Here is a 15,486-nt window from a genome sequence, read left to right as displayed (position 1 = left end):
CATTATCTAAAATATCCCAGCTGTTGCAAACATCTCCTTAATCCTTATTTTACACCATCTACCACACCACCTGAAGCCAACGTCACATACCTTCCCTCAACATGACTTGCATCTCTGCTGCTTGGGAAAGCTGTCTGTCTGAGACTCTTCTCTGGTTTATCCTTTTACCCTTTGTAAAAGGGAAATATGCCCCCGTCAGATGTCAGCCCAGCTGAATTAGTAGCAGGCTACTAACCACGTAGCACCCTGCTAACCGGGTAGCACCCTACAAACCAAGTAGCACCCTACTTACCCGGCTCTCTCTGTACCCTCATCAGTCCACATTTCCGAGGAATAACACTTCCGGATCCTAGACGGTCCTGTAGTGACCATTTGAGCTGAAAGGCCGCACTTGAATGTTACTGAAGTGAAGATCGCTGCTGAGATTTATAAACATGATAAGATTAAATACTTATAATGATTGAGTTAACATATTTTAGGCAACAACACATTGATTTACTTTGATCAATAATATTACAAAAATTGGGGTGTAATTCTTATCGGTACATTTCTGGCAAGATAATAGTGCACGACTAATCGTGAACATCCCTATAACCCTTAATTAATTTAGGCCCAGAGTCTTTTCTCTGTCTTCTGCTGTCCTTCCCTCACTAACCCTCCTTCTTCCCTGCTCTCCTCTCCTTTGCTTTCTGTCTCCTATCTCCTCATTTTCCTCCGTCCTAAATTTTCCTATCCCTCGATCGCTTGCATCATCTCCCTCCCTCCCCCCTCCCTCCCTCCCTCCCTCCCTTCCCTCCCTCCCTGATCCCCCCCCCCCCCCCCTCCCCCTCTGTGGTGGTCACCGTATGCGTCTAGGTTTCCCTAGACTTCAGAAAGCCCGACTTCAGCCACATCACGTCTCGCTTGGGCTCCAAGGAGAACCTCAAGCACATCCCCGGGGGCGGGAACGTAAGTAGCTCCGCCCCTCCGACGTCAGAGACTTGGTGAACACCCCCCCCACCCCCCCGTCCTCTGAGGAGGGGACCACCGGAACATCAGCCTCAAGGGTTTGGGTGATGATCAGCGAGAAAGGCGGCATAAATTGCACAAACCAAGTCACGTACTGTGCTTCTCACATCCACTGTGTCGAAATACTCTCATCTCGTGTTGGTTTAACGAGGGTTAACGTTCCTGTCTGTTCTCCACAACAGGTTTCATGGTTGGGATCTTTTCCCAGTTCCGCTCTGCTCCACAGGGAATGCTACCTCAGTTAGCATGATGTAGCTCCAGTAAAGAGTAGATAAGCATGTTCCTCCTACGGTGTGTTTCCCTCTCAGGTTCAGATCCTCAGCAAGAAGGTGGACCTGAGTAAGGTGACCTCCAAGTGCGGCTCCAAGGACAACATCAAGCACAAGCCAGGTGGGGCCCCCTCTGACACGCCCCTCTGACACACCCCTCTGACACGCCCCTCTGACACGCCCTCACACACTAGCTGCTCTCTCACTAGCTGCTCTCTCACTAGCTGCTCTCTCACTAGCTGCTCTCTCACTTGCTGCTCATTAGCTGCTAACACATTAACTGTTCTCCAGCTGCTCACACACTATCTGTTCTCTAGCTGCTCACACACTAGTTTTCTCTAGCTGCTCACACACTAGCTCTTCTCTAGCTGCTCACTAGCTGTTGAGCGTTGTCCTGAACATCATATAACCCTTCAGGCGGTGGCGTGGTGAAGATCGAGTCTCACAAAGTGAACTTCAAGGACAAGGCTCAGTCCAAGGTGGGCTCCATGGACAACCTGCTGGGCACCGCAGGGAAGGTGAGACCCCCCCCCCCCACGCGGTCGATCCATGCTCTGTACTTTGTTATTGATGCCTCACTTTTATATGAACACTCTGTGTGTCGAGTCCCAAGTTACATTTGGATTGAAAAAGGATTTACAAAACCTCTGCAAACTCCCAGATGTGCATGAACCCATGGGTTCATGCGCATCTGGGAGTTTGCAGAGGTCAGCAAATCTATGACTGATGAACCCATCAGGGTAGTTTGTGGACTAGTCTTCCTGAAGGTTAACCAGATGTTTCGGGAACAACTCGTGAACTCGTTTAATTAGAAAAACAGTCAATCTAAGGCCAAACATGGTAGCAATAAAACTTTGTGTTTATTATAGGGGTCGTCTGGATCCTTAGGCCCAATCCCATTTCTACCCCTTACCCCTTCCCCTTACCCCTCCCCCTTGTTTTGAAGGGGTAAGGCGTAAGGGGCCTAAGGCCCAATCCCATTTCTACCCCTTACCCCTTCAAAACAAGGGGGAGGGGTAAGGGGAAGGGGTAAGGGGTAGAAATGGGATTGGGCCTTAATGTAATATTTCTATTGAGTAAACCTATTGAGTCTGAATTGAGGACCATGGATCTGACCCAGGACCATGAATGTGAATGACCCCCCTAACCTCTGAGGGCAGGGGGTATATGAGGGTCCCTTGCTCCTCCAGCGGTCGCTGATCTCTGTGCGTCTGGTTTGTGTTTCCAGGGTGACGGGGGCCAGGAGCCGGCGGAGGAGGGCAGCGTACAGGCCCCCTCTGTGTCCACTGAGCCGGGGCCCCAAGAGGCCCCCGCCGCGGCCGCCCAGGAGAACGGGCTGAAGGAAGGGGGCGCCTGTGGGGGCGAGGGCCTCTGTGATGCCCCGGTCCTGGACACGCTCATCCCCGAAACCAGTAAGTGTGTGTGTGTGTGTGTGTGTGTGTGTGTGTGTGTGTGTGTGTGTGTGTGTGTGTGGTGAATCTCCTGGCGTTCACTACATGCATCCCCCTGCACCAGAGATGTAGAGAGGGTTATATTCTAATACTGTTGACCGCAATGCAACAGGCTGCAGTACCAAGCCTGAGCACTGGGGGGCACCAGAGTGCCCGACAGCATAGATTATATTTCAGTTAAAAATTTAACGAACATAATGCCAAAAAAAAAGTTTGTTTACTTATCCATCAGATTACGGTCATCGAAGCATAGATTGAAAATGTTTAGCCAAGGCTTCTTGCTAGTATTCTAGTATGCTAGTAATACGTAAGTATGTTAGTACGCTACTATGCTAGTATGCTAGTGAGCAATTGAATGATGAACAAAGTAATGACTGCAGCAATAGCTGACATTGTGGGTGTTTATGTAGTTTGTCTACATGTGTCCAGAGAGAGATGGTTGTAATGTATCGTCTCATGTTACCTACAGCGGTTGGACTAACTCAAACTCCGCTGATAGGGTTCAATCAATATGAGGACACAATGCTATAAATATAAACCCCCCCATGCATGTGGTTCTGTTTTAGCTGGTAGGGGTCTAACGGTTTGTTTCATGGTCTTCAGTATATATGATCATTTATGTTACTATATTGTAATTATGTAGTTAGTAGTTTGAGGCCCTGCTATGTTAGCCTGACCCATCCCCTCCAGTTAAGTATATAATATTAATATTACCATTATTGATATAATCATAGTTTGTGTTAGTGTGACCCCCCCAGACAGCTGACCATCCTGCCGTCTTGACTTCTTATCTTACAGGCGTCTAACTCTGCTGTCCCTCTGCCCCATGTCACCTCCACCACGCCACGCCCCCTCCTCCTCCTCATCCTCCTCACTCCTTTTCAATTACCACGTTTCCTGTCTTCCTTCTTCCTCTCTCTCTCTCTCTGTCTCTCTCTCTCTCACTCTTCCTCTTCTTTTCAACCCTTCTGCTGCAGATTGAGTCTCTCACGCTCAACCTTGGCCAGAAACCGCTGGACTTGCTCAAGGACCACGGCGCGGCCAGCGTCCTGAACACCTGCTCCATCCCCCCCCCCGGGCCGACGGCCACGCCCTGGTCACCTGCTCCTGCCCCCCCCCGGGGATTCGGCCACGCCCTGATCTCCTTTTCCTCCCTCATTCATACTCTCCCGGATGTTCCCCGATCAGCTACGATCATCAGCCCCCCCCTCGGCTCCCTTCGGCCCCACGCCGCAGCCCCCAGTGACTTCCTCGCTACACACTGCCTCAATGCGGCCCCTAGACCCCCCCCCCCCCAAACTCCTCAGACCGGGGGGGGTCCGAGTGATGGAGCTGGATCCAAACCCTCCCCTGTTTTAGCTTCCCTGTCCCGTTACCCTGGTGATGTTCAGTCATATTGATGCCCCCCCCCCCCCGTATTAATGCCCCAGCTCCACTGCTCCGCGTTGAAGTCGATCCGTCGGCCTGAGCAGCCGACCTCCTCCTCCGTGCTCCCGTGTGTGCCCTCATCACATAATCTCCATCATCATCAGGCGCTTTCGGTTTAACTGCAGTAGATCTGCCTCCCTCTGTCCTGTCCTGTGGTACCCATAATCACAGCTCACCTTGTCCTGACTTTATAGGCTTGAGTTTGGGGCTGGCGGCGATGCGTCAGCCGCCAGAGCACCGTAGAAGGTCTCCTCCTGTAGTCAGTGGGGGTGGTCTGCATGTTACCTGTGCTCTGACGCAAACCGTCATGCCCATAGCTTCGCTGCCTCTCTGACCGCCCACATGCAGAGGACGACTCTCCTAGGCTCTCTCCCCCTCTCTCTCTCTCCCTCTGAGCGGCCAGGGCCGATGTCATATAACCATAGCCTCTCCTTGACCTTTAACCTCGGGAGGGTGATGTGACCCCAGTAACCGGTGACCCCTGTCTACAAGCTGCCTGTGTGCTTTGTGTTTCAACGCTCCGTTTGAATCCATTCCCTCTGAGTCCGTCGTTCTCCCTAGAGGAGAGCTGTGCTACACGCTACAAACAAAACAACAAAAACATGAGAAAAAACCCAGTTACCAAGTTAGGCTGTGTGACCTTTAGGGCGATGTTCTGTGTTCGTGATGACGTGTTTGAGTGAATAATACCTTAACGCTGATGGTAGCATCTTGTCTTCTCTTTGTTAATCTGGTTTCCTTTTTCTTAATATGTTTCTGTTTGAGAGGAGGTGTTTCTTCATGTTGTGTTCCTGTACAATATTACGGCTGCTCCTTCGACGTTAACGCACTTAATATCTCCTGAATCACGCACAGGACTTTGAACTCAAGGCAGACGAGAGAGAGAGGAGGAGGGAAATAGAATGTGACAAGAGGGAACAGTAAAATGAAAAATGGCCAAAACTAACTTCTGAATGGGTCTTTGGTCACGGCCTCATTTAAAATGATGCAACAGCGACGGATGTTAATTACCCATCAACGATCTTCTACCAGTTCAGTCACCGTACATCCTAGCATCACAATGACTCACAGAACGTCTTTGTGTTTCAAAAAAGTCTGCGTTTGGTCAAAGAAGAAAGCGTTGCAAGTCTAGGAAGTGTAAGGGAAGGACAAAGTTAAGTCGAGTGGAGAACCTTTTTATGGTGTATGGATGATGTTGTGTTGGTCGGTGGAGACGCTCTGAAGTCAAATGGTGTCCCCTTGTGCCTAGAATGTCATTGCTTCCTAAAGTCCCCCCCACTGTGTCGGCAGAGTCAGGGACGAGGTGTAATCCGCTAGTCATTGGGAGTCTGAGCTCAACAGAGCTCTTACTGTAGACGTATTTATGTATCCAGACAGATGCGTAGACGGACTAGACTGTAGTTGTATGGTATCGGCGCTGGAAAACCCAACTAGGTTAATCCTCGTATTTGTTCAGCAATGTATTCGATGCTTTCTTTAATTGCCTTCGTGATGCATGGCCAGAGTCTACTGCTACGCCCAGCTAACCTAGTGCTACGCCCAGGTAACCTAGTGCTACACCTGCTAACATAGTGCTACGCCCACTAACCTAGTGCTACACCCAGGTGATCTATTGCCACGCCCGCTAATGTAGCGCTACACCCAGGTGATCTAGTGCTACACCCAGAAGCAGCCAATGTGCAAAGCGACTTGCAGCGTTGTGGCAAAGTTATGTATAGCCATCTTTGGGAAAAATATTAAACGGTTATTAAAGCTGTGTTTCCTCGTTCAAATACTAAAAGCCAGGACGCGGACAAAAGAGGGAGAACTCGGTCTTATCATAGTCCTGAACGACCATCACGGTCATTCTGAACTTTTCTGTCACGGTCATTCTAACAAATTTGAATTACACGCGTGGCAGCCATTACCTTATCACTGTTTTACACGGACATCAAAATGGAGTCTCAACCTCCAGCTGTTTGATAACATAATGGTCCACGTGGTAATTATGGTGGGGTCATGTCGTTATACTAAGCCCTAATATAACGTATTTTAATCTACATGGACACTTGTAACTGCACCTTAATGATTATGAATGAAGGTTGGCTTGGAGAAGTCGTACAGGAATATAACGACGTTCAAAATATTATGACTATTGCAAGTTTATTTTTAATCACTATTTTTATTTTTGCCTGCTTTCCTCAACCGAGCAATAAGTGAAATCACTGTCGCCTCCCCGTTCCTCCAATTGGATAAAGTTCAGGGTCAAGTTCATGTTTGCTTTTGACCGCAAAACTTGTCTCCTTTTATATTGAGTCAATTCAGAGAGCGAAAAGATTTGGCAGTAAATCAGGTTTACTTATTACTTAATCAAAATGGGCAGTTTCTTGTGCAAGTGAAACATGTTAACGCGGTGGTCCTGGTAAACCTTGTGGTGTGCTCCTGTCAGGTCATGGTGGTCCTGGTAAACCTTGTGGTGTGCTCCTGTCAGAGTTCATCTAGGATTCGGTCACCACCCTCCTCGTCAGATTGCACATGGATGTATATAGATGTGTTATGATTTGTGCGTTCGACTTTGCCACACGGAACAAAAATATGAACAAAACAACGATGACAGACAAAAATAATTACACGGTTGTTAACGAAAGTGTGTCCATGTAACTTAAACGGTTTTGTGATGTTTTATGATGACTTTTCTGACTACAAATGCCACACTTACTATTACGGCAGAACTATTATTATTATTTCTGAGCAAATCAGCCTTTTATTGTAGTTAAGAGGCTGCTGAAATGAAACAATGTCTTTGCGATGTAACGTACTTGAGACGCGCCCGTATTTATCGATGTGCACCAGTAGTCTGTTGGTGGTGACCTGACGTCAGACGTCTACAGAAAGCAGGGCGAACTCATGCCCGTGCTCAAGCTTCTCCAGAATCTTTTGGCGGCCTCTAGTAGCCAAGGAACACGCATGCTACTAAACATAATTTAAACGGCTAATCAGTATTTGTTGAATTGTCCACATTAACGCACCAAACTGTGTTTTTTTATTTCCTTGAAACCGCTAACTGAAACGTTTAAAATATGTCTTCAACATGACGGTTTAAAAATCTCCACCAATTCCGGCTAATGCTCGATAAAACCTGTTGGTCAAGCGGACGCTATGTGTCGGGGGGTTATATGGTGAGGCACACAAGGGAATTCTTTGAGGGGAATGCATTCAGCGTAATGGGAAAGCCCCAGTGCACGCATACTGGGGTTAACATGACGATGGTGCAACATTACCGCACACCTTGCTCATGGGTCGACTCCACGCCAACAAAAGTTCTGAAACACAACTGCTGGCATCTGTATTAGCACCTGCTCCTTCCCCCCTCTGTATCCAAACATGCAAACTAATGAATCCTAAAGCATCGCAATGGGGAACGCAGACTTTTAGCTTTTCTTTGTTTTCATTGATTTTGAATTATTTTGTTTTGAGAAGTGTTTATTGTGATTACTTGTTCATTAGTGATGTGATTATTAAACATGGAATAAAAGAGAAAAAAAATTCCCAAAATATGTGTGAGTGGCCTGATTGAACTGCTTCATTCAGTCCCTTAAAGTGTATTTCGGGCGAAAATTTAACCCAGGGTCTTTTTCGGGCATGAAAATCCCATTAAAATAAGACGTCCAGGCAGCTTTTTCCATTGATAATCGAGTATAGAGCTATCCCAAAGTTGCCCGGAGCAATGTAACAGCCCAAATGGCTTCCATGTTATTGGTTAGGGGCACTGCGATCGCTTCCAAATCTGCATTTTTTTAACCACTAATATTGCTCAAAATGGCACCAAACCTCTGCAGTAGCATGATTAGGGTACCTACACATAAAACGATGCATCAACAACTTGGATAGCGTACCGGGAGTTTATTAACAAATACTGTTTTCCAAGTCTGTGCCTTATCGGTAGGTCCATGTTTCCAGGAAGTCCACACAAGTCGATTACCGGCTACCGTAAATAATTTAATAGAGGCACCAACCAATTTTAAACAGCCAAGTATCAAGAGGGGAGATTTTCAAGTTAAATTTGTTGGCTGGTGTTAGTGGTTTGGTGGAGGCCCAATATATTCTTTCAGGCTCTTACAGGACCCACAATCTGTAGTGGTGCCCCTGGCTCTACATGACTATTAAAAGCATCTCTTGTGGAGCTAATAGTTTCCAGGCTTCCCTCTTTAGACAAGCGGGACGTAAATCTAGGACCGATGCTTCTGATATCCTGCAGTTAGTTCAGAGTAAAGTTCTGCTTGATGTTTGTTGTGTTCAAAAGGGGTGAGGAGAATGCATACTTTCTAGACAAGGAGCTGAAGAAGCTCTGGAGGGTTCTCCTACAGGATGCGGTACTGTCGACCACGAGTGATGAACACACTCCTTATGGAGCCTCCTCAGACAGACCCGCTGAGGTCGCTACTAGGATTCAGGCGGACTGGAGCCCTGGGTTTGACTGCAGTGTGGAGGTCCGGCCAGCAGGGGCAGCACTGAGGAGGCCTCAGTTCTTTCTGTTTGTACTGGAAGAATGGCGTCTGACTGGTGTCTTACCCGGGGATTCCACCGGACGCGTTACGGCAACGTTACGGCTGCGGCACGTCTTGGCCGCGACTTTGCCCTGCTTGCATTTCCACCGGGCGCGTTACGGCAGCGCAACGCTGCCTTGCGAGCCAGCCGTATTCACGCGAGATCACGAGATCCCGCGATAATCCTAAACCTAATGTACTCACCTTCCACTCCCAAAACTACTGCAATTAAATGCCAGGCTTTGTCCTTTCTGACATTGTTCTTATAAAAAGGATGATTTGAGACCCTTTGATTGATTGACTGCTGACCTGGTGCCACCGGTCATGACGTAATAATGTTGGTGTTTTATTTATTGTGTTTTATTTTGAAAATTGAGCGGAATGCTCTATGGCTTTTACTTTTTCACTTCCTGCCCTGATCGATCTGCTCTGTTGAAATTGACGCGGTTCAGCAGCGGCTCGCGGCAAAAATAGGAATGCTACGGAATGATAGCGCTTCGGCGCGGCACGCCGCTCCTGGGACGCTGGTGAGACGTTCCGCAGCTGCGCCCGGTGGAAATGGTCTCATTGATTAGAGTGGAACCTATCTGCTGCGGTGACCGCGGTCAAGACGTGCCGCTGCCGTAACGTTGCCGTGACGCGTCCGGTGGAATCAGGCCGTTACTGGCGTCTCACTGGTGTCTGACTGGTTTCTGACTGGTGTTGAATCCATCCATCACTGGTGCACCGTTGCATAACTTGAACTGTATGTGATTTAGATAAGTTAAACTCATGTCCTGACCACGTTGGAGGGTTAGCAGTAGAAGCTTCTAACTAACTCTGATGCCATTTATATAACAACTTAATTGTAACTGTTATGTGTGCGTATGTTAATGTGTGTATGTGAGCATGTGTATGTATATAGTTGACTATATTACTTACTTTTTGTTTTTGTATATGCGTGTGTGGTTAAAAAAGTCAGACTCCACTGTGTGTGTGTGTGTGTGTGTGTGTGTGTGTGTGTGTGTGCAGGGCCGCTGACAGGTTTGGCTGGGCCCGGGACAAAATTCTCTCAATGGGCCCCCCCCCCATTGAGAGAACCTCTACTTTCTCAGTCCCTACCCTACCCTTAAATAGGGTTAGTGTAACATATAACGAACATATTTCGATAAAAAGGGCTATATCTAAATTAACAGGGGTCAAAATGAACCATTTAAAAAAGAACAAATTGAAAACCCCTTAATTTGACGATTTAACACAGAAAAGAATAGACTGATCAACTTGGCTAACTCTATCCCAAAGACTACAAAAGTTTAAAAGTCTAAGGGTTTTTTTTTTGTTCCCAAAATTGTCAAACGCCGAAACACATCCACAGAATTCCCTTGTGCAGCTCCCAAACACATGACGTCGGGATGACAAGCCCATTTATTACGGATAAACCAAAAGGATTATTTACAACTTTAATTGGATAAGCTATGGATATGGACTGAGTGAAGTTATGGCTTTCAGAATCATACCACAATAAAACTCACGCTATTGTATTCACTTAGAGCTCATTAACTGCACATTTCATCGACCATTTTTCACTTGACCAAGGGGAATCATGTCAAGGGTACTTTTATTTATCGCCAGACCCGCGTTTATGTCCGCTGAACTTCCAGAGAATGTTTGGGGAACAAGGCGGAGCCCATTCATCTGGCGAGTTTCAAGTTAACGGCAATCAGAAACTAAGTTACAGGCTACCCCAAAACGTCACGTTTATAACCCATTCGTTACATCCAACTCTATCTAAATGGCAATTTCACATGTTGCCATGCCACTGGCTTATTTTAAACCATGAGCCGCGTTACACTGGCTGTAATTCAGCTGACTGGGAATGATTCTCAAATCAATTCAGCCTGATTGGAGTGCGCAGCGCGTGCCTGCCTGAAACATTTGATTTGGACATGGGCCTATTTGCGGGGTAATGTGCATATTCTAAGATTCAATTAGATATAGGCGTATGAAACACAGTGTAATAAAGCCGTTGTGGTTATCAAATTATTCAATGCCCCCTGTCCGTCTGATATTGATCTCCGTGTGACTTGCTCATGTGGTGCTGACGACGGGGCTGGAAAAAGTTGGCTGTGTCTTATCTGGCTGTGCTGCACTGCACAGCTGCCTTTACTGGTACCTGCAGCATCACCTGAGTCTTTTCTGAAATATTTATAAAGAGATCCCCTCAGGCTTTCGGCTTCTTCCTCTCTTTTTCGCCTTTCTTTTTTTTTCAGGGCTCCTGACTTGTGCATGTTGAATCAACTCGCGCACTGACCACTAATGGAATGATGTCGTATTTTTTCTTCTCCAAAGACCAAACCATTTTGGCATAGGGGTGATAGGGGGTTATTGGCCGTTTTTTCAAGGGCAATGAAGGCAAACAATCTAGGAGTCATTAATTGAATGCAAATAAAGCACTCTTCTCTAAATCAACACATTTTGAAGTATACATACAATAATTAATCCCAACTTCATGGGGGTCCAGTTATGGCCCCCCCCCATTCCAGGGCCAGTCCAGGGCCCGGGACAACTTACCCGTTTGTCCCCCCTTGTCGGCGGGCCTGTGTGTGTGTGTGTGTGTGTGTGTGTGTGTGTGTGTGTGTGTGTGTGTGTGTGTGTGTGTGTGTGTGTGTGTGTGTGTGTGTGTGTGTGTGTGTGTGTGTGTGTGTGTGTGTGTGTGTGTGGTAATATCCTACCTCCACACTGATGAAGGGGTGAATGGAGACTCCACTGTTGGGTTTGAGGAAACGTCTCCAGAAGACTTGGAGGATTTCAACTGAACAAACGTGAAGAATCATCTGAACACACAAACGTTCAGTTGATCGACTGAGTAGTTTATTAACATTATGCTTTATGAACAATTAAAATCATGTATCGTTAATATCTGAACATGTTGCCTTGTTCCCAACAGAACACAAAGATCTTCAGTTTAAAGTCATTCACAACATGAACATCTTTACCCTTTCCCATAGAACACTTATTATAATTTATGATTATGAGGTTAAATCTGCTTTTAATCAGGTTCCATGTCAGGCATGACAAAATAAAATCTGATATCGGATTCCTTTCATACAGTTGAAAATAGATACAATATTGTAGTGCAATAATGTACCATCAATCAACAATTAAAACACATTTTACATTAGAAAGTAAATACAACATGCTTAACGTAAAGGAAGATCTTAAAAGTCCTTTCATGGTTCTCAACAACCCGATGCACTACAGGTACGTCCATGGGTCCACAGGTATTCAAACGTCCCCCTAACAGCTGGTCCTCAATAACGTCAGGACTGTGAGGACCCCCCAGACCCAAGCGGCCCCCTCTAATCTGGTTCTCAGATTAGAGGGGTCTCAGAACCATTTCTAAAATAAAGCACTCCCTATCATACCACAAACTGGAAATAATTATCCATGCTTTCATAACATCACGGCTGGATTACTGTAACTCCCTCTACCTTGATCTCCCTCAGTCCCTCATATCACGCCTCCAAATAGTTCAAAATGCAGCAGCAAGAATGTCGACCGGATCAAAGAAGTGGGAGCATATCACACCTGTTCTTGCTTCCTCTCACTGGCTGTCCCGATCTAGACTCAAACAAAAAGGTGACCAGGCCTTCGCAGTAGCTGCTCCGCGCTTGTGGAACCAACTGCAACCCGACATACGTGATGCCCCCTCCATTTATGCCTTTAAATCAAGGCTCAAAACCCATCAACCTTGCTTTCCCTCCCCATTAACTATCTGACCTCTACACTACTGCCTTTGTTTGTGTGTGAATGTCCGGGTTTTATGTAGTTCCTTTTAATTTTAATTTCATTCTAATGTTATTTTGCCTTCATGTTTGCCTACTAAATGCACTATGTACAGCACTTCGGTCAGTGCAAACTGTTATAAATGTACTATTATAAATAGATTGTACTTACTCTTACTAACTGACGCTCAGCAGCCCAGCTGAACACAGAGAGGGCTGAAAGATTAACCACGAGAGACACTGATGTTACCCGCTGCTTACCACCGGCACACAGACCTGATGTGTGTTTAGATCAATAAACGATGAGTGTGTGTGTGTGTATGTATTGTGTACGTATGTCTGTGCACGTGTGTGTGTGTTTTTATGTGTGTGTGTGTGTGTGTGTGCGTGTGTGTGTGTTTATAAATGAATGAACGATGGGTGTGTGCATCTAGTTTACATATGTGTGTGTGTTTGTGTGTCTGTTTTATGTTTGTGTCTGTGTGTGTGTGTTTCTATGGGTCTATATGTACAAGTGTGTATCTTTTTATAGATCCATGAACGATGTGTGTTTGTGTGTGTATGTGTGTGTAACTACAATGGACACAGAGTCACTGAGGAACCAGTCTTACGTAACCTAAACCCAGGGAGGAGGTCCTCCTGGGTGAAGGTGGACTGGAAGGTGTGGAGGAGTGTCAGTGTGTCTGAGGACCCTCCTCCACCTGGGGACACGCTGTAGAAGGACAGAGTGCCAGCGGGCCGGTCCAGATACACTCCTACTCTGCTAGAGGGAGCAGGGGGGAGAGGTACGGCTGTTTGACTACTGTTGTGACGGGCACAGTAACCATCATCACAAAAAACAAGAACCAAGGACTTGTTGTTCCATCCAAGCCAGCTGTCATTACCCGCTCCTCTCCTTGTGATTCCTATGTATGCCACTCCAATATAAACATGTCCTTCCCACTCTACCTCCCAGTAACAGCGGCCAGTCAGACCCTCTCTACACAACACCTGGGGGCAGGAGTCAAATCTCTCTGGGTGATCCGGATACGACTGGTCGTCTTCAACCCGCGTCACCTTTCTGTTCTCCTCAGACAGAGAGAATCGTCTGTGGGCTGTGTTTGGGTCCAGTGTGAGTTCACAGGCATCTGACGGGAGAAACAGATATGATTAGACTGCAAAACCATCATTATTAATCAATCATCATAATCATCATTATTATTATTATTATTATTATTATTATTATTATTATTATTATTATAACAAACATTGTCACACCTAAAGATAAAAATGGCATTCTAGCTGAAATCGTAGATGAAATACATGTATTGTTATAAACACGTTATCATGAATATGATGTGCTATGTCTAATGTTAAAAATAGTTATAATAATTATAAAAATAATAATTACAATAGCAACAAGATAATAGTATTATTCATGATTTCCATATTTTTATATATTATACAAGTATGATGTTGATTAATAGTATCCAGGGGCCGGTTGCACCAACTGGGCGTAACCCTGGTCGTAACTACGCCTGGTCGTAACTTGGCGTTCTAAGTCCAACCTAACCGTTACGCCGGTTGCACCAACTGGGCTTAGCGTTCTTTTCACTAAGACCAGGCGTAAATCCTACGCCTGGTCAGGGGCAGGCGTAGAGTTGAAATTCCAGGCTGTTTCTATAGCAATTACATCCAATCCAATGCAGCTTTACCACCATCCTTGCAACGCTTCGCTAAACTGCATTTCAAAGCACAGCCGGCGATATGATCAGTGTTCACAGATCGACTGCCTGTCGGGAAGATATCGCTGGCCGATTAGTCCGTTCTCAACTTATAATCAGTTGTGAATGTTGTTTTAACTATGTTTATATGTTTTATATAGGCCGACACATTAAACAAATCTCTCCTACAGAACCATTCCCGTCTAAATGCCTGCTCGTCGTAAACCAGACATTACAAATACATATTTTAATTATATTCGTTTGCAGTGTTTTATTGTTAGGCATTAACACAATTGATGAATGACAATGAGTGAACGAATGAATTATTTATTTCGGTGTCCAACAGCATGTCAAGTAAAATAGTAAACAGCTGTTGTCAAGAGGTATCCTAGCAACGCGGTGATATGCGCATACCATGGAACATTCACATGGCCGCGCATGGCTAAGACCGGGCATAGTTAAGACCAGGCGTAAGTCCCGTTGGTGCAACCGGCGTCAGTTCCATTCTAACGCCAGGTCGTAACTAAGACCTACTTAGCAGTTACGACCAGGCTTAGTTACGCCCAGTTGGTGCAACCGGCCCCTGGTTATTATGGTGTTTTGTCTAATGTCCTAATAATAGTAATAAATGAAACTAGAAAATGCACTTCCTACAGAAAATGCCTGAATAGTTACATGATAATGTAACCGTTTGAGTTTGACCTTGTGTTCCTAGGTTTAATATTAACGTTGTTTAGGCTCCACGAAGACAGTCCACATGACCCGCTGACTAATCACCGCCCAACCCCCAATTTGAGAACCCAGGTTAGAACCCTCCAGGAGGATGGGGAACAAGGTATGCGTTCAGCTCTAGGCCTGACTCAGGGAAGAGGGCCCCCCTGCCATGCATGGTCCCGTGGGCCGCGCCATTTAAACAACCAGGCAATACTCTTGATTGAGCATGGGACACAAGCTCAGGCTTGATCACCCTGTAGCTGGCCACCTTTGATGAGGGTGTATAGTGTTGAAAGGCAAAACCCCCCGCTGATTCAAAAGTACATTACTGATGATGTGTCCCGAAATGTCCATCCTTCCCATGTCTGAGATACAGCTCCCAGACCACTCTCAACATCAAGGCAAACCTTGTGTGAATACCATCCATTGGCAAAACTGACAGTTACCATCACATCCGGTGTTTTCATGATTCTATTGGATTTGATACAGGATTAATTGTGATTCTGATCATGTACATTTTTACATAACAAACATGATGTCAACCATCATATTCATTCCAAGAAGGATCTCTGCTGTGTGGATGGACTTTCCATCTCAATAGTTAGTTTGACACATACTTACAC

The 15,486-nt window shown here is 46.0% G+C and overlaps 1 protein-coding gene across 10 annotated transcripts in view; it reads left to right on the top strand.

Annotated features, from left to right (window-relative positions):
- LOC115536946 (microtubule-associated protein 4) overlaps positions 1-7,692 on the top strand; it is a 73,028-nt gene extending 65,336 nt beyond the window's left edge. For 7 of the 10 annotated variants that reach the window (XM_030348441.1, XM_030348437.1, XM_030348438.1 and 4 more), the window contains 5 exons: positions 856-948; positions 1,317-1,398; positions 1,695-1,795; positions 2,506-2,689; positions 3,527-7,692. In XM_030348441.1, coding sequence (XP_030204301.1) covers positions 856-948; positions 1,317-1,398; positions 1,695-1,795; positions 2,506-2,689; positions 3,527-3,534 — 468 coding nt within the window. In that variant the 3' untranslated portion in view covers positions 3,535-7,692. The remainder of the gene's footprint in view (positions 1-855; positions 949-1,316; positions 1,399-1,694; positions 1,796-2,505; positions 2,690-3,526) is intronic. The other 3 variants (XM_030348433.1, XM_030348440.1, XM_030348439.1) reach the window with 3 other exon arrangements.
- Positions 7,693-15,486: the final 7,794 nt, after the last annotated feature.

Source organism: Gadus morhua, chromosome 23, assembly GCF_902167405.1.
Source record: "Gadus morhua chromosome 23, gadMor3.0, whole genome shotgun sequence".
In the NCBI taxonomy this organism is placed as follows: Eukaryota; Metazoa; Chordata; class Actinopteri; order Gadiformes; family Gadidae; genus Gadus; species Gadus morhua.
This window is presented reverse-complemented; position numbering and strand designations above follow the sequence as displayed.